The sequence below is a fragment of the Nesoenas mayeri genome (assembly GCF_963082525.1).
Source record: "Nesoenas mayeri genome assembly, chromosome: 1".
Classification (NCBI taxonomy): domain Eukaryota; kingdom Metazoa; phylum Chordata; class Aves; order Columbiformes; family Columbidae; genus Nesoenas; species Nesoenas mayeri.
In genome coordinates this window covers 75,732,175-75,756,830 of record NC_137541.1, presented here as the reverse complement: position 1 = coordinate 75,756,830, position 24,656 = coordinate 75,732,175, and the positions used below count along the sequence as shown (strand labels likewise).

The 24,656-nt window shown below is 40.3% G+C and overlaps 1 protein-coding gene across 3 annotated transcripts in view; it reads right to left on the bottom strand.

Annotated features, from left to right (window-relative positions):
* Positions 1-24,656, bottom strand: part of ITPR2 (inositol 1,4,5-trisphosphate receptor type 2) — a 266,577-nt gene that overhangs the window by 142,182 nt on the left and 99,739 nt on the right. For all 3 annotated transcript variants that reach the window (XM_080342096.1, XM_080342097.1, XM_080342098.1), the window contains 9 exons: positions 17,701-17,894; positions 13,572-13,704; positions 12,602-12,659; positions 10,937-11,102; positions 8,310-8,483; positions 3,546-3,635; positions 3,267-3,392; positions 1,964-2,086; positions 220-420 (listed from right to left, as the gene is read on the bottom strand). In XM_080342096.1, coding sequence (XP_080198222.1) covers positions 220-420; positions 1,964-2,086; positions 3,267-3,392; positions 3,546-3,635; positions 8,310-8,483; positions 10,937-11,102; positions 12,602-12,659; positions 13,572-13,704; positions 17,701-17,894 — 1,265 coding nt within the window. The remainder of the gene's footprint in view (positions 1-219; positions 421-1,963; positions 2,087-3,266; positions 3,393-3,545; positions 3,636-8,309; positions 8,484-10,936; positions 11,103-12,601; positions 12,660-13,571; positions 13,705-17,700; positions 17,895-24,656) is intronic.

Sequence of the window (24,656 nt, the reverse complement as noted above, 5' to 3'; positions counted from 1 at the left end):
CACATTTTCTTTCTAGTAGTTATACAGATGGCCTTACAAAATTAGATTAAACTCCCAAAAACTCTGCTAAAATATTCATTATTTGTGAGACCGTTTAAAATTCTAAAGCAACGATGCCATTACATCCTATTGGTATAAAGAGCAGAAAAAGCAACCTCAAAATACTAGTGTGTTAAAAAGACATCACGGGAGCGATTAACATATGAACCCTTAACTTACCTCTGTCATTACCATGTCTTGGCATTTTTTCACATATTTGCCATCTGCTTTCACAATGGTCTGCAGGAAACGCAGGTATTCCACATGACGGCCATGGGTCTCAATGCAGTGTACAAAGTGCTGCACCACTCTCTCACTAATTTCATTACACAGAAGGTAATTATTCGTGAAGATGTGCCGCATGGTTTCAGCTTCCAGGAGCTAAACAGATTTAAATCAAGACAGCCTTGTAAGAAGAGCAGATTTCTTTTGAAATTGAAAGACTCACAGGACTCAAGACTAGAGAAAGGCACATGGGTAAAGGGAAACTAGAAAAATCCACCGTGCACCAGTGCAGTGATTAATCAGTGACCTTAAGGCTTAGCTTTCATTTATGGTGGGGTTGCTCCACACTTTTCTGTGAGTACAAAATTGGTCCTAAAGTGGACATAACCAAAATCTGTGCCCACATGGAAGGTGAAGACACACACAACACTGCTAGAACACTCTGTACGAACTGTGGTATACAAGACAACTGAGACCACATTCATCCCGCTCACCATCGAACTTTGCATTGAAGCAACCAAATAAGATGATCAGCTACTTCTGGATCCCTCTGTGGTTGACAGAGGCAGGCATTTCCAGCAGGCAAATCACTGCACCTACAGTCTGATCACACTCTCTGAGAGAACATCACTTTCCACATTGACTACAGAGGCTGTGTTGCTATGGGCAGGTAGCACGGTACAAGAGGAACAGAACTGTAGCAAGAAGGGGATGCTGCTGAGGACCAAGCATCCAGACTTCATGAATTCTTGGGGCTTTTACTTCAAACTTGCTCTAGTTTGGTCCATTGGACTAAAGGCCCATGAAGGTCAGGGTGTGCTCCTAGAGTATACCTTTCTGTTTAGTGTCATCTGAAAGGAATCCATATCAAGTTTGCACCCCAGTGTGAACAAAAAATGTGGGATGATGAGAAGATTAACTTCAAAAGAACAGAAATGCAAGTGCAAGCAGGCTCTCTACTTGACACTTCAGTTATGTGTCAGTGTTGGGTAGAATGAGGTCTGGGCGCTAGTTCTCACTCTGGTCAGCTCAGTGCTTTTCACTAATTTCACACAAAAATAGCATAAATAAAAAAATAACAGAACAAATGCTTCATAATGTACACAGGCCAGGGATCTACAATCCTAATACTCTCACTTTTTCTAATAAAAGCATGTTTTGCTCAGTAGATCTGCCACTGAGCCAGGTATCATTCTTTATTACTGTATCTGTAAACTCACGTACATATGTACATGCACAAAGGACCATGACAAAGAGGTTTACTGTAAAGATAATGATTTAATAAAGGAACAAATCTTAGATTCATTGAAGCAAATGCAAGCATCATCAACAAAAATGTATGGGTCTGATACTGCTGTCACACAAGCTTCATGACAGCACAGTCACAGCATCTTCTGCCTTGACTTACAGTCCATCTGTGAGTTACGATGAATACGATCAGTCAAGCTAAACATAATGCGATGATGTGCTACACGTTCATAGACATTTCCAGTAAGCCCCACAGGTAATATTGTTTTCCATTTTTAAAATGGCAACATTAAAAACAATGACATAAAGAGCAACGATAAGGGAGAAAATACAAAGACAGAGAAGGCAGAAAGGGCATAATTCAATGAAATTATTTATTTAACACTGTCATTTTTCAGCAAGTCCAAATTTACTTCCAGTCATAATATTCTCCTTAAAACTGAATACTTACCCCTGGAGTTAGGAACAAGTTGAGATTTTTGTGGAGGAGAACTTGATTCTGAGGATTTCCTCGACAGAAATTCTGAAGAAAAGTGTGGGCTAGATTCATAACTTCATTCATCTTTTCATCACTCTGTAGAAAGAAGAGACAAACAAAATCAGCTGGGCATACCTAAACATACTTGTTAAAACCACACAATGTGAATTTCGCCAGGAATAAACCAACTCTCCCGAGCCTTTATAGGGCAAGAATTCTCTCTTGTGAAAGCAACTGATCTGGTTTCCTTCAGAGTCCAGTGGTGGTTGTACCTTACTCTGAAATGACTTGACCACAAACTCAAAGCAAGATTTCCTCATGCATGGTTATAATTTCCTAGTTTAAAAAGTGGCTTGGTTTTCAACAAAACCTCTCGAACCTGCATTGATTTTAAGCTTTTGAAAAGCTTTGGTTTTTATATAGCTATGCATAGAAACAGATGTATGTGTGCATATGTGTGTACACCTACATGAATATATATGTTCGTACACATACTCCCACACAAATATATGTCTAGTTTCATCCCTATTTTATGCTCCTCTCATATAGTATTGTAACTCTAAGTTGATGAACCATCTATACAGACAAGCACTATTTGACTGAAGACAGTTGAACCCAGTGTCTGTATCATAACATCAGTGTTTAACACTCAGGAAAATGTAGCCCAGGAGAGGTTGCATCTCCAATCAATGCTTCCTATCACATCTAGAAAGATGTGCTCTTTAAAAGGCTACCTAGAGCATTAATTTGTATGCTCAATGCCACTAAATTAGTACAAAATCACATTATCTTCTGAAAACTTGCAAGTAGAACTAGGTTAGAGGCTTCCACCACAGAAACAAAGAAATTATTTCAGATTTGATCCTTGACAGCTTTTTGTCCATCTTCTGTATCCATGATAGCCCTCATGTCGGTACCCAACAGTGGAATTTAGATACCCTGCCAGGAGCTCCATTAAATCAATATTTCTTACTGGGCAGTGACTGCAGATCTAAGGTTTGCCCATTTCAGGAATGGAATCATAGCGCAGTGACATCAAGGTACCTGAGGCAGTAAACATTAAGTTCTTAAAAAACACTGTTCTATATATGTTCCATATTTAAACTTAGGCCCAAACGGATTATTATTAAGGTAGAAAAATGGCATCATTGTTTTGCGTTTGTACCACAATTGACTGAAGTCAGTTAAAAAAAATATTCACATTGATTCTCAGGCCTCTTGAGGCCTCTCCCTTTACCAAGTTCATGTTCTTTACCACTAAAATTATGAGAATAACCTTTTCGTAGGGTATTTGCAGAAGGTCCAAGACTACCAAGTGGGCACCCATGTTTTTCAGCAATCGCTGCTGTTGATTCCGACATTTTTTATTCTGAACACAAAGTTTGCTGAGTCGAATCAAAATCTATAAATAAACAAACAAATAAATAAGCATGCAAGCAAGCAAAGAATCAGTCACGTCACACAAAACCGAACAAAAATGCATTATTTCAGAATAATTACTAAATCTACTTATCAAACAAATATGTCAAGCAAGTTTCTTAGTAGATGTACCAACCTCTTTAACAATATTGTAGTTATTGCTTTTATTGCTGTCTATCTGGGGTTTTTTGGTCCCATCTTGTATTGGACTCAAAATATTTGACTCCTGTAAAAAAGAACACACAAGAAGTGGAGATCTATTGCAATTTCCTCAACGTGAACTAGTTATGTTTAATAACACTAAGTGAAGGAGTATTATAGCAGCTCATAGAGAACAGATATAACACAGATAATAAAGAAAAAAGACTCATTTATTTTTTATCCACTGGTCCAGTGAGTGAAAAGATTAACATTAAAGACCTTCCTTTGTTTCAAATTTCCAACATGATTTGGGGCAATCACTTTACGTGTTCATGTTTATCTTCCTAAAGGAGAATACATCCCTAAATCACAGACTACACATCCCAAGGAATTTAGCTACTATGAGAATAGAGACCATAAATGTATTTCAATAGCCACCACTTGTTCCAAAAATCTCTAATACAGCTGGAAAGATTACAAAGTCTGTGTATGTGAACATAAAACGTCTGGAACGAGAGCTTAAGATGACCTCTGTAGTTGAAATAAGTAGGGTGGGGCTCTCCAGAGTACAACAAGTAGCATGTGGAAATTACAGATGTTCCTCCCATGAAGAGGACACTTCCGTCCTTATCTCTGGATGATGCAGGAAAGGATTTAAAAACAAATGAGAACCTTATGTTAAACTGCAACATCCAGTCATGATGCCATATGCTCTGGGCTTTGGCTTCAGAAATAAAGTCAGCAAGTAACTGCCAACACCTTTCCATCCATACCTCAGTCAAAACACAGAACATCTACACAAATACTGTCACCTAGAATACCAGCAGTGATTTCTTTTTTTTTTTCTGCTGCCAGCTGTGGTCAGCCTTTCTTATCAGGAAACACAAAAAACTGAAAGATTGGACTTTGGATGCTGAAATTATTAACTGTAGCAGATCTTGAGACTGCCTCACAGTATAAACACAAGGATATAAACCAGCATAATAGTATAAAAAAAGAACAAAACAGGTATGCTTCTGAGTTTCACTGTGTCCTCAAACTTCCCACTGTTCAAAAAAGAGAAGTATGCTAAAACACACATGCGCACACCAATCTGAATGTTTATACCTCTTGAAACCTCTCTCTGAACTTTCTTAGTTGACGGTGAAGATTAGGAGTTCTATAAATCCCATCTGGTCTTAATTTCCAGTGGGGCAAGTACAGCTGCACTATTTGGCCATGGAAGCTGTTTATAACTGTGTCAGCACTGCTGTTCAGTGTGGTCATGTTGATCTATGCAACAACAGTGGATTTTTATTTGTCTAGGTTTGTTAGTATGCACGCTGCCTTCTCTCTAGCTGTTTGAATCAATATTTTGGAAGATATTTCAGGCTCTTTGCTATAATTAACCACCCTCCTCTGTTCTGGGACTGTGGGTTAACCAAGATTAATTTACCTGTTACTTTTATACGCATTCTTCTTCAATCAAAGTAGTTTTATAATCCATGTGAACTATACATCTTATCTGGAAGTGCTGATCAGCATTAAATTGCTGAATCTATCCTTTCTCTTAACAAAATAAAAACCTGTTTATTGAACCCATAAGAGTATGCCAGGGTCGTAGTTATCAAGTGATAATCACACCACTGGGATACCAGAGACACTCAGGTGCATATCTTGCCTCATTATGCCCCTTGATAAGACAATTCTTTGTCACACTTCTCCATAGGGGATAGGGAGTCATAGAGCTTGCACTGAGAAAAATTCTCCTCCACATATCTCTCCCCACCTTTAGGAAAGGGTATCTTCTGACCAAGACTACTTCGTCTCTTCAGAACATCTGCAGGATATCGCTCTGCATCAGACCTAAGATCCTTCCTTCACAGCCTCCAGGTTTCAGCCTGAGCAGTTCCCCAGTGCTGACATCGTCTCACCCACCTCAGCAGGACAACCGTGCAAGGCACCAGTCAGCGTCACGGTGGCACAGCTGTGCCCTCCACAGCCTGGATTTACTTACTAGGAGAGTAAGGAGCACTCAGAAGTTTCTGTTTGCAGTTTCAACCTGTATTTGACATCTCAGGAGATGTTTGTTCAAACATTCCCAGAACCAAATCAAACTGCCACAGACCAGAAAAAGAGGAGAGCAAAGGCAACACCAGGCGCTTAAGGGTGCTGAGAGTTTGTACCACTTGAAACCTTGCTGAATTTTCTCAGCAGATGGTGAAAACAAGCAGCTTTATAAATGGCACTGCACTGTAAGCCAGCTTCACTTGAGAGGCCTTTCACTGAGACTATTTCTCCTTCTCAGATCTGTTTCTGGTGCTACATCACCAACGCATCCTTCAGTGACAGGACAAAAAAGACTACACTTTCCATAGTCCATCCTGTCTATACAGACTCATACCACCCTTTTTAGAGATAATGAAGTAAACAGGCTTTATCTGCTTTTCCCTTCTCAAGCAAGACTCAATTATGTGAGATCAATTTCAGCGTTTCTTCCTAATACTATATGGTGTCTAATTTATGTCTGACCTAACTCTAAGCATTCTTTCTTATAATTCTGATCTCCAGTTCCTATCAAGATGATCCTGCATGGATGTAAGATTCATTGTTCTTCCTGTGGAGAACTCTGGATACTTTCTTTAGAAGAACAGCGCCTTTCTTCTACAAATCCCATTTCTGGAGCCATGTGACTACCAAACAAAAAGTAAGTCTCTAGCCCCCTCCAAGTTATGAAAGAAAGGTGGAAACAATTGCCCTGAAAGACTCAAAAGCCTAAGGGCAAAAAAATATAAGTAGTTTTTTTAAACTCTTATGCCAATCTTGCAATGTGTTTCTATATGGACAGAAACCTGAGCTTAACATAACACTGTTCTGGAATGTAATTTAAGCCCTTATGCATGCTTTGATGTTGTTTAGGAAAAAATAAGCACAGGGAAATGAAGCCTATTCCCTAAAGACCTAGAGGTTGATCCAGCTCAGTACTGAATACCCAGCATCCATTCCAAGAAAGCATGGGATCTCACAGGGATGTTTATCTGCTCAAAGCTAGCCACCTGCTTCACACATTGTAGATTATGACCAGCACGTCACCTCTTACGTCTGACTTAACATCTCAAAGACAGTGTTCACTATCCAAAGGAGTTTTGCCAGGTTAAAGCATTTCCTGAGTGTCAAAGAATAATTTAACAGGGGAAAAAATAATGGACGAGGTTCTGAGCTATTGTAACCTCACACAGCTCTCATGGAATTACCACCAGATGGTCTAACCTGTTGTGCAGATTACATATTACTGTTCTGATACAATAGTCTTTCAGATCTACCAGAGATAACACTGTGCATCTGCTGAAGCACTGTTAATCCATACAGACCCATGGATGCCTCAAGGGGAAAAAGGAAAAAAAAAAGGAAAATATCCCATTTAGAGATGCTTCTGTTTAAAGCACATTGTTTTGTCCCCTCTTGCTGGAGTTTCTTTGCTATCAGGGTTATCTGTAGGAATAGAAATGACCTTATTACACTTCTGAAACACATTTTAGCTAAAAAACCTTGTAGATATTCTTCTGCAATTTCCCCATTACCTTTTCCATTCATTAAATATATAAAGGAATATTTTCTTTCCTACTAGAGCTATGCCTGAGGAAAGAAAGTAGGAAACCCTACATACTTAAGCTCATAAAGTCCAGATTCCTCCCCAGTTCCAACACCACTAAATTCATATAAGTTATATCAAAGAAAGAGTAGGGCCTACACTGTCCCAAGAAATCAGGTTTCTCCCTTTAAGTGCTGGATTTTCCCCCCTATGAAGCCACCTAAAATCTGCTTTCCCATCTGAAAGGCCAAGCGTACATATGTCATAGAAGTCTGCAAACATCCTGTCTCTTCTCAACGGCTTCTACTTTTCCTCAATGCACTGGCTTCACAATGCTGTATAACTTCCACTTGGCTTCTTACCACGCTTCCCTACCCATTTTCTTGCCACCAGTAAAGACTCTACCACAGAAGATAATAAGGAAAGCGCTGCTGACAGTTGTTCGTCTCTCCCCATTTCCTCTGATAAAAAATGGAAAAGTGGGAAAGCCTGCTCTGCCTACTGTTATGCCACAAACCTCAACTATAGCAACTCTTGCAACACTTTAAATTTTCTTAAAGGTTCATATTGGAGTTGGGTGACTACACAAGGATCTCAGTTTTCACTGAAAACAAAATTTTTTAATAAATTGGATTTTAAAAAATCATATCTTCATGGTTCAAGATTCAAGTTCTAAAGTTTCTCAGAGCAGAATATACCCCGAGAGTGTGGGATGACAAGGTTAAAAAAAAATGTGTTAGTTCGCCTACAAAATCTCAATATTCTTGAGGTCAGTCTCATGTTTGCCAGAAAGTGGAATTAGTTGTCAAGTTTGAAAAAATGGGTTTGATGGTGCTCCTCTCCCCTAGTTGCAGGAACAGATTCCGGCTACTCCTTCTTCCTTCCAGCAAGTCAACATGTGACCCCTAGATGACTTCCTTGATCACAGAATGATGCCATACACTGTGGCTTGCTCACAAGGCAGGTCTGTGACATAAGAACACAGTTACTGAAAGCAAACAGAAAGAGAACACTAAACACATTGATAAAAGAGGTTTTGCCTCCTATTCTGTTTAATCTTAAAGCTCAGTCAAAATGCTGTACATTCTCGCTTTGCTGCCTTGATTAACCAGACCACAAATGTGCAGTTGTTCATTAAACTCCCTATCAATATTGAAACAATTCTGGCAGCAAAGGCTTTAAACCCACCTCTATTGGCTCTTCTCCCCCTTTGGTTTGACCGTCGCCCACCTCTCCACTCTCATAATTGCTGCTCTTCTCAACCCACAATTCTGATTTTTCTACAGTCAGACGTAGTTGATCAAGATCAGCCTTGATTTGCTTATAGTTATCAACATCTTGATTAGACACCAGCAACTGAACCTGGAAATACAGAAAATTGTGAAGCTATTACAGCAGCACCATCAACACTTATGCCTGGGTAATTCGTTTGACAGTTTCCATTCTAAGTCCCTCTTTCCAGGTGTTTTATGTAACCTTCTCTATGAAACTGAAACATGGCACACATTTTTAGCCCCCATTTATCAAAAACTTTTAAGAGAACTAGAGATTGTGGTTAACCAAAACAGGACAGTTATAACATTCACAGCATTCTCTCACCTTCTTTAATACACTGTGAAACATCTTCAGGACAAGGGCATATTTACAAGCCCTTGAGTTCTATGCAGAGTTAGCTCTGATGAAGTTATTATGACTCTCATTATTAAAACAATACAGTTACAAATAGCTTATCCTATCATCACAGTACTTCACAAGAGGAAAAAAAAAAAAAAAAGAGGATGATATGATCAGGAATCAGGATATCCAAGGAAGTCAGAATAGCCAGCAAGTTTAATGATCACCTACATCACTATAATCAGATATTTTAAAATTACATTTACAACATTGTTAGGCCAGCTTAGAAAAACCTCTTTGAATATAGCTCACGAACTGACTTTCAGGTTTATGTAATTTCCCACCATTTGAGTGGTTGCCTCTTAGTAAGATTAATCTCACTTTTTTTTTACTGCTCAAATTCTCTGGGTTTTTTCACTGTTATTTGTAGTTCTTCATTTAGCATGATTTACATCTTTCCTTTCTTTGTAATGCTCTTTGCGCTCCCAAGGTTATTAATGAAGAGAATATTCCAAAAAACTAACAACAATCTTTACAGTAAATCAATAAGCACTATTAAGAAATCACAGTTACATAAAAGATTAAGGTCACATGGCAGATAAGAACATGATAGGTACCTTCTTTAAAAAAAACAACCAGTTGCAGGCAAATATTGACTATTTTGTAATATAAAGTTTTCATCATCTTTTCTCTTAGCTTTGCAAAACCCTGTTATTTTACAGAATTTATGAACACTGCTCATCTGTAGATATTAATATTCCATGTTCTCTACAGTCTTTTTTGTTTACTTGTCAATTTGCCTTTTCCTTCCCTTATGAAAACATGTTAGGCTACTCGGCCCTTGCTTACCTGGGGATAACAACTATTCATGCAACAAACCAGCATGGCCTAACTCTAACAACCTGGTGGGAGGCCATTATGCTGCGCTAGACAAACATTAAACAAAAGCTTTCCAGGTCTTTTATCATTCATCTGTTTTTAAACAAGAAAAACCTCCACATCTTACATAAGGATGAGACAACACGCTGTCAATCTCCTGAAATAAGCATCAGATGGTCTTATCGACATATGTTACACAGGGTTATGTAAGAGAGGTGTCTCTGTCATCCAACCCCATGACAGCAGATCTGCCCATCCTAATCCACGGACACATGGAGCCTGCACATGCACCGCTATTGAAGAGAAGGAATAAAAGCTGAGAACAGGCTTGGCTTTATTACTCCCTTCCTGTTATATGGGCCCTGTCTGTATCATGCAGCGGGGCGCAATTTGAAGACACCTGAATTAGAATGGGACACACCACATGAATGACAAGAGAACTTTGTCCCCACCCAAAATAGCCCTGAAGACAGGAAAGTCTTACTGCTGACACTGGTACACTGCTGGCAGAACATAAGCTAACAACACTCTCTCTGAGGGATCACTACACCATGTCTCACTGTGAGATGTGTGTGTCCCAGCTGTGACCAGAGACCTACATTTTCAGCTTTAGCAGGGGGTCTGGACTAGATGATCTCCAGAGGTTCCTTCCAACCCCAACCATTCTGTGACTCTGTGAACGCAATGCCAGAAACAACTATTTCTGGATGCGTAACTATAATATACACTAGCACATATGTTCAACTCTAACAACAACAACAAAATTTCTGCTGAATTTGGACTTTTAAGGAAAAAACACTGTCATGCTACAAACAGCAATTTGGGTAAGTAAAACAGCCTTTGGAAATATTTTCCCCACAGTCAGTTTCCTGGAATAAAGCTGTGCCCAAGGGTTTGGAGGGGAAGCCATACGAGGACTAGCTAAAGTCACTTGGTTCGTTCAGCCTGGAGAAGAGGATCCTGAGGGGAGACCTCATGTTGGCTACAGCTTCCTCACAAGGGGAGGAAGAGGGACAAGTGCTGATCTCTTCTCTCTGGTGACCAACAGAACCCGAGGGAACGGCAGGAAAATGTGCCAGGGGAGGTTTAGGTTGGACATTAGGAAAAGGTTCTTCCCCCAGAGGGTGTTGGAGCACTGGAACAGGCTCCCCAGGGACGTGTCATGGCCCCAAGCCTGACAGTGTTCAAGAAGAGACTGGACAAGGCCCTCAGACACATGGTGTGAACTGTGGGGTTGTCCTGTGCAGGGACAGCAGTTGGACTCGATGATCCTTGTGGGTCCTTTCCAAGTCAGGACATCCTGTGATTCTATGATTCTATACCTGTTTAAATGCTTGTAGAACTTCTGCTCTCTGGCTGAAATGCTTAAATAGCAGATGCAGAGCACCTGAGAGCAAAGGAGGGTAGTCATGCATGATGAGGTGAATGAGGACCCGTAAAAAAGTTCTGCCTCCTTCATCATCAAGCTGAACCGCATTCTTCTCCTTTCTGCAACAAAGTGGGAAAAAAGAACTAAATAAAGTCAAATAAATAAGAAAAAATAAAAGCTTTTGACATAAATATGCCTGTACACACAAACTTCATTGACAGAGCTCTTAAAAGCAAATCAAATACGCTGCAGGGTGGAAACTATAAACATCACTTTAACATATTTTATATGGACTTCAATTGTACAGTTATCTGCTGTTGCAGCAATCTTGTTGCAGAATGGACACTACAGAATGAAAATAAATATGTATGAAATGTGTCAAATATTATGATTAAAATCCATACTGCAAAAACATTCATTTATGTCTTGGATAAGTTATGCTAAGCTCATCCCCAAACCAAATTAATTGAAGTAAATAGCATTTCACCAGAGATTAATTTGGCCCTTTCCTTTTCAATCTTTGCCTTTTCAGCTGCTATTAAAATTTCATTTAAGAAAAAATAAGCTCAAAAATAGTAAGAATTGCCAAAAACATGATATTTCTGGAATCATATTTATAATCTGGAACAGCAGAAAGCAGATTTACATTTAACATATCAAAGCAGAAATAATGTTTCTAAGAAACCATTCAGTCTCCCTGTTCATTTTAAAGATGCAGATGCCAAGGGCTGTGTGTTGTTTTACATTACGAGAGTTCAGGGAGAGGACTGGAGGCATCGTTCTCACTGGTAAAGATTGAGAACGCATAAGGGACTGAGAAAAGAAAGATCTGAACACCCATATTGTGGATCCTTCTCCCTAGCTCCAAGAAAAACTTTAAAGTCTACAGCCTTGTCTAAATGGAATTCATTTTTACTGGCATAATTATACCCATAAAATTAAACCAATATAGTGACAACAGTAATAACTCTCCAGTGTGGATATTTTCCACGCTTCTTTTTTTTTGTTGTTCACAGCGTAGCTGAAACCACTTTCAAAACTCTGCAAGCATAACTTGTGATCTATAGGCCTCTGATGGTCCAGAAGATCATGGCAAGTTGTCCACAGTTGCTTCGAGGAGTCAGGAAAGAAATTATTGTCAACATAACTTCCTTAATAAGTTCAAAGACAAGGTGCAATGACAACAGATCATGTGGTCTATAAGAAATCCTGAGGGTCAACAGTAACCTACTGATGCAAGAAATTTAGGACTACAGCCATAAGGTACACCAGCAAACATGTGAGGCATTATAAAATAAATAAATACTTAGTGCCTTTTAGCCCAATACACCTGTATAACATCCCCAGCTCCTTTGGGGACATGGCAAAAACTTTCTACCAACTTTCTTACAACTAAGAGGATGGTAATTTCCAGTTCCACAACCATCCATACCCACTGGGCTGTTTTCTTGTAAGAAATCCAGGTCTTTTCTGGCACTTTCTGTCTATGTAATAACAAGTAGCAAAAGGAAGAAAAAGGGGCACGTAAACACACATAGAATAGACAGAGATTGTCCATGAGAAATACCAACGTGAACAAAGACATTAATATAGAGAGGTAAAACTTGAGAGAATATACCTGCCAGCAAACATGGTTTCAGCCTGAGCTGCAATTTCATCTATATCAGGAACAATTGCTGCAAAAAAAAAAATAATCCCGTGATCATTGTTTAATCTTGACAGCAAAATGGAACTCTGTTCCTCTTTAAAGTAGATGTTATCACATAAAAGTTTAACTATGCGTTCCTCAACTAGGCAAAACTTGCAGTCTGCAAGAGTAGTAGGGAAGAAACAGGACAAGGGACAGAGTTCAACTGTGTGTTACTGAGCGAGAGCCAAATTATAGTGATGAACCAGAGCCTTGTGGTGCTAGGAGCTGTACAAACCACCACCAGTGACCCTCACATGACAGGGAATATGAAACTTACTGGGTTTTGGTTTGGGTTTTTTTAGATGAGCAAACACCCACAAAGCAGCTAAATGAGAGACATGAAGTTTAGGATATTTATCATTGGCCAAATCATTTGCCACACCATCATTTTGCCTTAGAATAGCTTTAATATATCTTTCTACTTAAGACTTCAGCATTCCTTAGCCACTGCCCTGTAATACAGCACCTCCAATTAAAGCAAATCTCCCCTACTTGAAGGCGGTCACACAGACAGCTCTCAGCCTTTGGAGCACTTCTGTGTGCACAGGAATGTTTCCTGGAAAGCCACTCCATTCCTATCCCACATTCACCTCACTTAAATCTGTCTTCATCAAAGCCCAATCATTTTTTCATTATCTACCCTCCACTACATTTGTCACCATGTGGTGTTTTTGGAAGAATACAAATAAGAGAATAAATTCTCATTATGGGAAAAAGGAATCACATTTTTGTTAGAGGAGGACAGGCCAGCAGAAGTCTTGTTTTTATGGGATTCCTTTTGGTTTTCCACAAGCTTTTCAACTTTAAGCTGCATGAATCTTTCTGGTGTAGTTGCATTCATTGTTTGCAGTAGTCTACACAAAATTATTCTACATTGCAATACAACAGTGACATTTACCTGAGGCAATCCCTGGTGTGTCAGGTGGAGATGCTGGAGAACTCTCAACGTTTTCATTATTTTCCCCGAACTCCCTCTTATAGATAGACAGCATGTAGGATATTCTATAGTCCAGTCTAACACTGAGAATAAACTACAATAAAAAAGTTTAAAATAAGACTTTGACTTCAGCAACACAGGTTAGGATTTATCTGTGGTGGAATGTATAGGGATACATTATTATTTTAAATACGTATGTCCACTAGAAAAAAAGAACCCATTATATTCATCAGTTTTCTGTGATTTATTTTTTCCCTCTGACCATCTTGAGACACATTGAACTCTACCCTATCAACTGGTAAATACTGAGCAGCAGACTGGATTTGTCTGCAAGCCAGGTCAGTACACTCAAACCCACGCTGAATCCGATTACTTCATATTTCAGCTGGACTTCTAGTGCCCCACAAAGATAAGAATTAGAGTGGGGTTGAGAGTGAAGAAGGCTGAAGGCTCACCCTCTCAGATACCTGACAGCCAAGGGCAGCGATGCTGCAGGAACTCCAGGCTCCCATGAAGTGAAGTGCAAGCCTGGTGATGCCTCTTTTTACATGGCTAGCAATCAGCTGAGTATGTGAGGAGCACAGAGGATGTCCTTTCTGAGTTTCTAGTAGTGTTGCCAGCATGCAGCCAAAAAAGGAAAAGAAGTTTGGCTTTGAAAGCTATCACTGTAATGGTGATAGAGATCAACCTCACTCAACGCTCTGCTTTCTTCTAATTGTTGGTGACTTTTGCTTCTCAGCTGTGAAATTGGAAACTCATACAGGAAAAATCCTAATTCAAATCTGGAACTGTTGTTTTTATATTGAAATAATGAGGAAAATAACTTGGCTGGAGACATTAGTATCAGTTTAAGGACTGACAAGTACACATCTGACGCTTTACCAACTGACTGCCCACCGAGTTTCAGTGTTTCCCACACTTATGCTCCTCGTTCACAGTAAATGTACAATGACAGAGGTTTAAAATCATATAACATACTTTACAGTCAATGGGAATGAAAGCCCACATGCTAAGTTACCAAGACTCAAGCCACAGGTGCTGACTTAGAAAATGGTGGCAACCTGTTTCTTCGATCTCTAAGTCAAGTCAGACAAGCTTCCCAGACCCAGAGCACTGTAACAGGATTTGAACAGGGTAAATAGGACTATGTCATCTAAAAGCAAATCAAATGCCAATTTAAGAAACAATATCTTCTCCTTAAAATCTTCTAACCAAAAAAAAAAAAAAAAAAAGGCAGGTTTATTTTGGTTCCACGATCAAGTTACCCTATAACTGTACAAGCAAGATTTTTAAAAATAAAAATTTCCCAAGTCAACACATAGTCAACTAAGCCTATCAGGCCATCTGTTTAATTCTGGCTGATGGCAGAATGGAAACTGTTAAGTAAAAAAATGCCTTTACTTAAAAGAATAAGAGGATACATTGAGAACTAAATTATTAATTGAAATATTTATTAGAATAGAATACTTTAATCACCACTGTACTAGCTTTGCATAATAATACAATACATTTAAAATATTCTTACTTACCTTTTTGGGTAGTAGCATAGTAATAAGAGGTAACATGATTTAAATTAATCCTTCATTGCATATTAAATGAAACCAAATTACTTGGTATTTCTTTTGAACTAAGGTCATACATAGGCATATTTACTGTGATTCACTCCACATATGACAATGTACTAATATGCAGTAATTTGACCATGTGACTAAACCATAACTAACAAGCCACAGATTAAGTGACAAATTAGGATTAAATGCTCTCCAATCCCAGGTGCTCTTGCACTGGATGTGTGGTGAAAAAGGAAAGGATGAGACAAAATGTGATTCTCTTGCCTGTGAGCAGACAGGGAATGCACAAGACGAGTTTGGTGTCCTAGAATCATCCTCCTAGGTATCAACCAGTAAAGCAAGACAGTATGAAGAAAAAATCAGTCAAAAAGCAAATGAAAATGAGAAGCAACACACATTAATGATATTACTTAGGTGATAGAACTTCATCACACCCTGTCCTTCCTCATAAGCCTTAAAATAAAGGAGCTCTGGAACCAAAGTATGCAGTATTGCAGATAATCTAAAAATTAATAATATTTCAGATGACAAATAATTAAGGTAATCTAAGTCATTTATAAGCTAGTCAGAACAAATGGAATCCTTCAAAAGTGACAATGGTACCAACAGATCTGCAGAATTTATAGAAAACAGTGAAACATCCCTTCAGGGCATAAGTACTGCAGAAACTGGGAATTGATACACAGAACAAATGTGTACCACTTCACTTACTAATAGCACCAAGTGAAAATTATATCTCAGGAGGCATGCTAGTGTCATATAGCTTGTCAGTTCAGCTGAGAGAAAATCATAGCAACCTACAGACTATTCTCAGTCTAACAGTGGAAATCTGAAATGGACTTCAAAAGTGTATGGCCTTGCATGACTTCAGTGGGTCTAGGTGCAAGTCTGCTCTTCACCAAACTACTGTAAAGGAGACGTCAAATACTAAAGTCAAATAATCCACCCCTGTGTAAAATAAGCATTATTGAGACTGGAAATAGACACATTGTTTTCAGAAAATATTAGTGAGGCAGATTAAAGGACAAGTTCTGCCTTTTCACAGTTACAGTGTTTCTGCATCGTCTACTTCCTTCAGAAGTGAGGTAGGTGTAACAGAGTGAGGATCACAACTGTACTGTTGTTCACACAGAGGAGTATAACAATGATCAAATCACAAAATCGTTTTGGTTGGAAGAGACACTCAAGAAGCCTGTTCAATACCTGACAACCCTTTCTGTGAAGCAATGTTTCCTAATATCCAATCTGAACCTCCCCTGGCACAACTTGAGGCCACTGCCTCTTGCCCTATCCCTTGCTACCAACACCCTCCACGCTACAACCTCCTTTCAGGGAGTTGTAGACAGCAATAAGGTCTCCCCTCAGCCTCCTTTTCCCCAGGCTGAACAGCCCCAGCTCCCTCAGCCGCTCCTCATCAGACTTGTGCTCCAGGCCCCTCACCAGCTTCCTTGCCCTTCTCCAAACTCTCTCCAGCACCTCAATGTCTTTCCTGTAGTGAGGGGCACAAAACTGAACACAGGATTCCAGTTGTGGCCTCACCAGCACCAAGTACCGTGGCACAATCACTTCCCTAGTCCTGCTGGCCACACTATTCCTGATACAAGCCAGGACGCTGTTGGCCTTTTTGGCCACCTGGGCGGGCACCCTGCTGGCTCATGTTCAGCCGGCTGTCACTCAACACCCCCAGGCTGCCTTTTCCCCCAGGCAGCTTTCCGGCCACTCTTCCTCGAGCCTGTAGCGCTGCCTGGGCTTCTTGTGACTCAAGTGCAGGACCCGGCACTTGGCTTTGTGGAACCTCATACAATTGGCCTCAGCCCAACGATCCAGCTGGTCCAGATCCTTCTGTAGAGCCTTCCGACCCTCCAGTAGGTCAACACTCCCACTCAATTTGGTGTCACCTGCAAACTTACTGAGGGTGCACTCGATCCCCTCATCCAGATCATTGATAAAGAGATTAAACAGAACTGGACCCAAAACTGAGCCCTAGGGAACACCACTCATAACAGTCACCAACTGGATTTTACTCTATTCACAACTCTTCGGGCCCGGCCATCCAGCCAGTTCCTTATCCAGCAAAGAGTACACCCATCCAGGCCATGAGCTGCCAGCTTCTCCAGGAGAATGCTGTGTGAAACGGTGTCAAAGGCCTTACTGAAGCCTAAGTACACAACATCCACAGTCTTTCCCCCATCCACTCAGCAGGTCACGTTGTCATAGAAGATCAGGTTGGTCAAGCTGGACCTGCCTTTCATAAGCCCATGCTGACTGGGCCTGATCGCTTGGTTGTCTTGTATGTACCACATGATGGCACTCAGGATGATCTGTTCCTCTGTACCTCTACCAGCTCCCTCAGCACCCGTCGAGTGATCCCACCTGGCCTCATAGACTTGTGTTTCCTCCTACCAAAGTCTTATTTTTACAGTGAATAGTAAGGATGCAGGTAACAGAACTTGCCACAATGTGAATAAGCAAAGAACTGTGAAATGATTGCTATGTAATATTCCACCAATCAGTATTACCTGCAAAATCTCAATAATTTTCAGTTTGGTGTCCATTACGATCACATCTTCACTGTCTGAGGTGCTGGCTTGCTTGCTTGGGTGGATGCTTGGCTGTACGTCAGGGGCACTGATGGGAAATATAGATCCTCTGCTCAACACCATTTGGGTCATCATTTCTCCTACACCATGGATAGTCCTCATAACATTGTTTCCTATACATTAAACAAAAACACACATATATTTGCCATGAGTAAAGCTTGCTTGCATAGCTGTATATCACACATACACCCATGTCGTCAAACCATTTTTACACTCTTAACAGGCAGTATTGAAAAACAAGTCCTTAATTTCTGATCAAACCTCAGGAGAAGGATTTCATTTAAATTACCCAGCAGTTTAGGGACAAATTTTCTACACTGGTTTTCCCAGAGATCATTTCTTACAGGTCAACAGATGGAAAAGATACCAATATATTTCCACACTTCCGTTAATATGTTCAAGAAATCATAAAAAGAACAAAATAAATCTTAGTAATTCACGTAATCCATTCCTTTGTCTGAAGGCATATTAATATTATCTACATCTAAGACCATTTCTGAAAGAGGTTTGTTTAACCAATTTTTTAAGAGTATTTAAGCATTGCATATCCCACATTATAGAGTATCCCTAGGCAAGTAATTCCAATACTTGACTCTGTTTATTGTTAGCAAACTTCTACTGGTATTTCGTTGCTATCATCTATTCCTGCAACTTATAACCTTGCTTTGTAGACAACATGGGATGAGTTCATCTTCCATGCCTATTCCCATTGATGTCTTCACCATGACAACTACACATAATATATGGGCTTGACACTAGAGAAGCTGGAAGGAGACTATCCACGTATCTGTGTCACACTAAGAGAGGGTAAAGACTTGAGGCTGTGCAAATCTGATCAATCTCTGCATGTGGTCCAAATGACAGGCCACAAACCAAAGCCAGCTGAGAAGTAACCAACCATCGCACTTCAAAAAAGTCCCAGGAGAAGGTCATGCCCTGAAGGTTGTCCTTCAGGTCAAACAAGTATCTGTAATGACAGTACCCTTCACAAGTCACGTGGCAAAAATCTTCAGTCCAGTCTAGTTGCAATGGTAGCTATCACTGATGCCAGTTCAGCAAAATCTACCGACAAATACCTTCTATTCCCGTAGATTACACTGGTCTGTCTTTATAGTGAATTTTGATATGAAAACCATCTCAGTGAATCAATAACTATCTTCTTCCAAAGGTGGGGAGAAGAAAGAAAAAGAGCATCATGGTAGCTACCTACAGGAATTAGTTTCCTTTCTTGCAAAGCACAGATCAAAATGAATGGAGGAAAGGAAGGGAATGAAAATATCTCTTTGCAAAAAGAGTGCCAGCACCTAGACTACACCGAAGGCAAACAAAAGAGTCGAGGAAATGCAGCTTTGCTGAGGTAAGCCTGAATAGATCTTCTGTGTCTTTTAGTACACTTTAATCATCACAAACTGACAAGTTTTACTCACACTGAAGAGACCCTTTTCCCAGATAATCTGCTGTACAAAGCCAAAGCTATATTTTATTTTGTTAGCAATATCCTCCTCTTATGCCCTTCTTTCTTCAATCCATAGAGCTCAAGTACTGCACGCAAGGGAAGAGGATGCCTTCAGCCCTCGCTTTAAAAGGAAAACACACAAAGAATTTGCTTTTTCAAAGTGAATGTGGCAGATTAGTGTCACATTTGAGGTCCCATTCAGCATCCAGACTGGTGTGCAATCAGTCTGAATTGTTTTTTTGAAAATAATACTTCAAGTCCCTACAAAGTGGGGTGGGGAGAGGGAACGTATTTTTAACTTTGCATGATGTTAGAGAAAAAAAAAGCCAGAAGTCAAACTGAGGGCTAAATGCTCACATTAGGCAGGCACAGAAAGTTCTCTTAACTGCTTACACCAGCAGAAAGCAAACAAAATAATTCCAAATACCCTTCTTGCTGCAAAATGAAAATGGTGCATTTTCCTTTCAAATCAAATAAAACAGCTGGGGAGTAACATAATATGGATCTCTCTCTCCCCCCACCTCCCCGTCTCCTTTTCCCCAGTGAGCCAAACATTTCTTTGTATTGATCATCATTCAGTACACTCATGTAAAGCTAGATTACTAAGTGGAGGACCTTCAGCCCTTAAAGTAGCTTCAGTTAAACTGACATTTTTCACCTTCTTCATCTTCAAACAATGAAATAAACTACCTCATTCACATTGTCCTGTCCTTAAAGCTGACTGATAAGCACACAACAAGACCTAAAGGTTGTGCAGCTGCTTCCAGGTCTGTAATACCCTTGCTCTACTTCTCAGTTGAGAAGCCATCATCCTCCCTCTCACAACATGATTTGAAAATCTCTTTCACTCAGTTGTACAGAGGTGAATATAAATTGAGGCACTGCTATTCTGAAAGCTCAGAAATTCTACAGAGAACAATTTTGATCAATGGGGTTACCAGCTGATAATTAAACCACTTAAGTCTAAGACAAGTCCAGAAGATATTATTCTCAAAAACTAGATACAACTGCAGTCTGTTCCAAATGAGGCAGAATTACACTTAATCTTGAAAAGTTCCTGCCCACCCTTCAAAGCTTAAGTCCATTTTGTGTAAAGTTAATAAAACTGGTAGTGTCTTTTGGACAAGGAGCCGGACAATGTATTGGCTGGACCTCAGGTTCTTGGAGAAAGAAAGCTGGGATTTTGCCTAGAGCACACATCCAGCTTATTATTCAGCTATCACTGGGGTGCTGCACAGGCACCACAGGGAATGGGATTCAACTCCTTCCATGACCTAGGAATTTGTTGCTCTCTCTGCATTTCAGGACCACCCCCATAAATGAGGGGACTACTCTCTATCTCTAAAAAGGACAGTGAGAGGCCTGATACAACGAGGTCTGGGAGGCGCTCAGCTAATGTGATGATTGATTCTATAAAAGCACCTAGAAAATAAAAAGAAAGGAGATGACTGCTCTCCTTTCTCCTTACCCACAGAACACCAGTGGTAAAAGATGGTACAAACCAGTGAGCGGTAGCTATGAAGCTGCTTCCCAACAGCACCGGTTGGGAATCCAACAACAAGGATAAACACTCTGTACACAACATTGCTTTACTGTTGACCTTCATGTGACTGATCTAAACAGCCAGAGGCAGGAAAGCAAAGGAGAATTAAGGTGGTACATATTACCCCTGCCATTTCAAACTGGTTTTCATTAAGGCATAAGAAAGGATTTTAGTGAGAGAAAAGTCTACTTAATCCAGTTTAGTATTTACAGCTGAAATGGATAGTGACTCAGTGCTGCATTAGTTCTGTCAATAACAGCAGTGAGACAAGGTGTGATGTGCAAACCCACCTTGGAAAACTTTTTAACTAACTGCACAATGCTGACTGTTATTTTTAATTAACTCAGAGCAGGCTTGGGGAGAACATTCCCAGAGTGAAAATAATACAGCAACTGCAGCAATTCAGCGTTCTTTTCAGAAAAGATATCTTAAAAACTATGTTTTGCAGGGTGCTGACGAAAAGTAAGCATCTCTTGGGAACAGGCAGCAGTCAACCAGCACGTTCATGCACAGCAAATGAAGCAGCTGAGTGGGTCTCAACACCGGGAGGAACTGCTCTATTCTTTGAAAGATGCCATGAGGATCATTCAGGTACATAAAGAGTGGGCAGAAGCTTCTCTTCTAAAAGATTCCCCAGTAATCAGCACTTGTGGTGCTCAGTGTTATCTGCCCAGCCTTGGAAGTCTAAACCATGTTAAGCATGGATTTAAATCTGTCACTCATAAACATTAGGGGCCAGCAGCACTCTTGCTAGCGAGTTGTTTCTTCTTGCCATGCTTTTATGTCCTCTTGGCTTTAATACAGTTATCTCAGCAGGAAAGGGCATGAGTCTCTGAGGTAAGGCATGCAGAAAGGTTACTATGGCTTAAAAAGGGACTGACTACATGTCAGCTAAGCCTGCAACAATGCAAGACAAAACACACTGGCTCAATAAAAGAGATTTAAGTTCTTAGTACATATGCACACAATTACTAAAATAACTAAGCTCTGATCTTAGTTAGAGCTCCAAAGTGCTTCCTGAATACCAATGCCCAAGGAAAAATTACCTTGCTGCCTCAGGTAGTCAACTGAGCTAAATCAGGAGAGAGAGCAAGCAGAGGTGCACCTTGATTAATTTTGTGTGCATTTTGCTAGAGTTAAGTGAAGAGAAGCCAGAGCTGTGCCTTCATATGGTACTGCTACCCTTAACCTGCTGACATCCATCATTTGTTGTCTTTGAAGTCAAGGTATTAATGTTAACATTATGGCTGAGAAGTGCAGCAGGGAAAGAAAAGTCATTGCAATGTAGTATAGTGCCAGTGTGTGCAACCAACCACTTCCCTCACCAACAAACCACTGCAAAAGTGGCTCTGGCCAACAGAGGAAAAAATCTCAAAGCAATTTCCATGAATCTTCTTCCATTTTTCCAGTTTGCCTTTCCTCTCCCCAAGTCTGCTTCTCTGCTCCTCCCTCTGCCAAGAACCTTCCATAAGCAGTGGACCCATCAGAAATGCCTCCTGTTGAATGTACAGTCTCACAATGTTAGCCTATGGAAGAGTTAAATCATCATATGCATAAGTGGTAATTTAAAGGAGCTGTAGATAACAGGCACTGAAAGAAGAGGAAAGAGAATGCTTGTCATGTTTTGAAAAGACAACTGTGCATCTCCTTTCATTACTTTTTATTACAGTGATCACAACTTCCTAATGAATATCAGTTTCTGTCACAAAACTGTAGCACATAATCTCATACAATTTGGCACGATTGACAACACAGCGGCCTCTCTGAGAAAAAAGACTTTGCAGAGGAGTCAATTATGGGAAAAAAAATAACAACCACCCAAGTAATCGAAACAGTGGATAATGTGACACTTCATTTTCTACATAAACATATTTTCTTGATAAGTCATTTACTGGTTGCAAAAATTCTAAAAGCAGAATACAAAAGTAAACAACAATCTGCTATGTAACACAGTATGGATGGTAAGTGACAAAATACCACATTCAGAAAGAAAAACAACTGTCAAAGGCAGCTGGCAATTCATGCCTTTTCTTCAAATCGTTCCCAGCCAATTGCTGTACAGCATCCTCGGTTTGCTCTCCGGTACCCACAGCACTGCAGGTACTTCACACACCTTGTGGTGGCTGAATGTGAACACACACTGGACAGCCTTAAAGGCTGGCAGATACTGTCCATAGCCCTCCACTCCACAAGTATCCCCAAGTACTCAGGGAACTGACTTGCAGCCTTGTTTATTTAAAAACTAACTACACACACCTGATCTGGTCCCTAGTTACCACAGAGGGATGGAGCCTTGTCAGAGACTGATACGAATAATGGTTCAAACATTGTGGCAGTTCATCCAGCCACAGGAGATGGTACATTCAGTATAAGGTGAATTGTGATTTATATATTGACGACAAGCTAATGAGCCACAGACAAGGCCGGCTGGCTGATACAGGAGGTGGGGGACGTGCTGGAGGGCACATAACTCCACCTTCTGATATGCCCAGCACGGCAAAAAGGGAAAAAGCTGAGACCCTTCAAGATGGCCCGAGACTTGTCCACCTTTCACAATTATCCCCCCACACACACCCTGACTTTTCTATCTTTTGTAATAACACCTCCACAAAAGACAAAAAACTATGCAAGTGGGCAACCCAGACAGCTATAAAAGCCCACCTTGTGCACATACTGGCAGCACCCACCCACCATCCTGAGGACCACTCTGCCCACCAGTGAACTGAACAAGACACTGCGCATCGCTGGATCCGAGACTGCCAACTCCATCACACATAAAGCGGGGCCATAAGGATGGTGAAATCTTTCTCTCTTCTTTCTTTCCCATACTCCTACATTTTTTTTGCTTTCCTTTTTATAAATAATATAGTAACATAAGATTTACAGCCCCACATATGCTGCAAACTGTTTATGTTTACCAATTGAACCTACAATAACGTAAATCCTTCTGACACCAAATCATATACCATTTGGGCCAAGCTGCAAAATAAAAGCCTTTTGTTTATGGACCTTAAGTACTGTCTGTACTGTTTTCCAACCAAGGGGACCCACAAACCTAAGTCACTTCTCCCTCCAGCCCCAACTCTTACCTCTGGGCTGGGCGTGACAAGTCTGCACTTACTAACATTATTGTTCAGTCGTTCTCAACACAGGTATAGGAAAGGTGGATTCCTGGGACTCAATTTTCAAAACTGCTCAGCTATTTTTAGCTCTGCAAAAAGTGCCTATATTTTCCAAAGGATTTGAACCTCCAGCAGCTTTCATTAGGGCCTGGAGAAGCTGGATGCTCAATGTTTCTGGAATTAAATACTTAAATAGGAACTGACATATGATGTGTTCTTCAAGAAATTCAGTACTTAATGAGGACAAAAGACAAATGTACTTGCAACCACTGCTCCAATGACTTTCATTAACCTGTCCATAAAAGCCAAATACATTGTTCAATCTTGCTTATATTAAAAGGGGTTGAGGGGGAAGGAGACAAATCAAAGGTTTTGCAAAAATGTCATTTCTCGCATTGTCTCTGTAGTTACTGAGTTACACAGACAACTCTCTGATGTCATCAAACCTGAGCATGCTTTGACTAGGATACCTGATGATTCAACTTCTTCCAAACACCTCTCAGAAAACACTTGCCCCCTTCCAATGCAGCAGGACACAAAACAGCACATGCTATCAACACACCTAACCCTTCCCTGCCATGCCAACCTCTACCTCCACAGCTCTTCAGGCCTCCTTTCTCATCCACAACCCAACAAAATCCCAAAGCCTTCTTAGTACTCAGCCACTCTCATTTTTCCCATGTAATTAGCTTTTACCAACTGTAGCCCTGGGGAGGCAAACCTGAATTTTGCCAGTGCATTGAGGAAGCTTTAG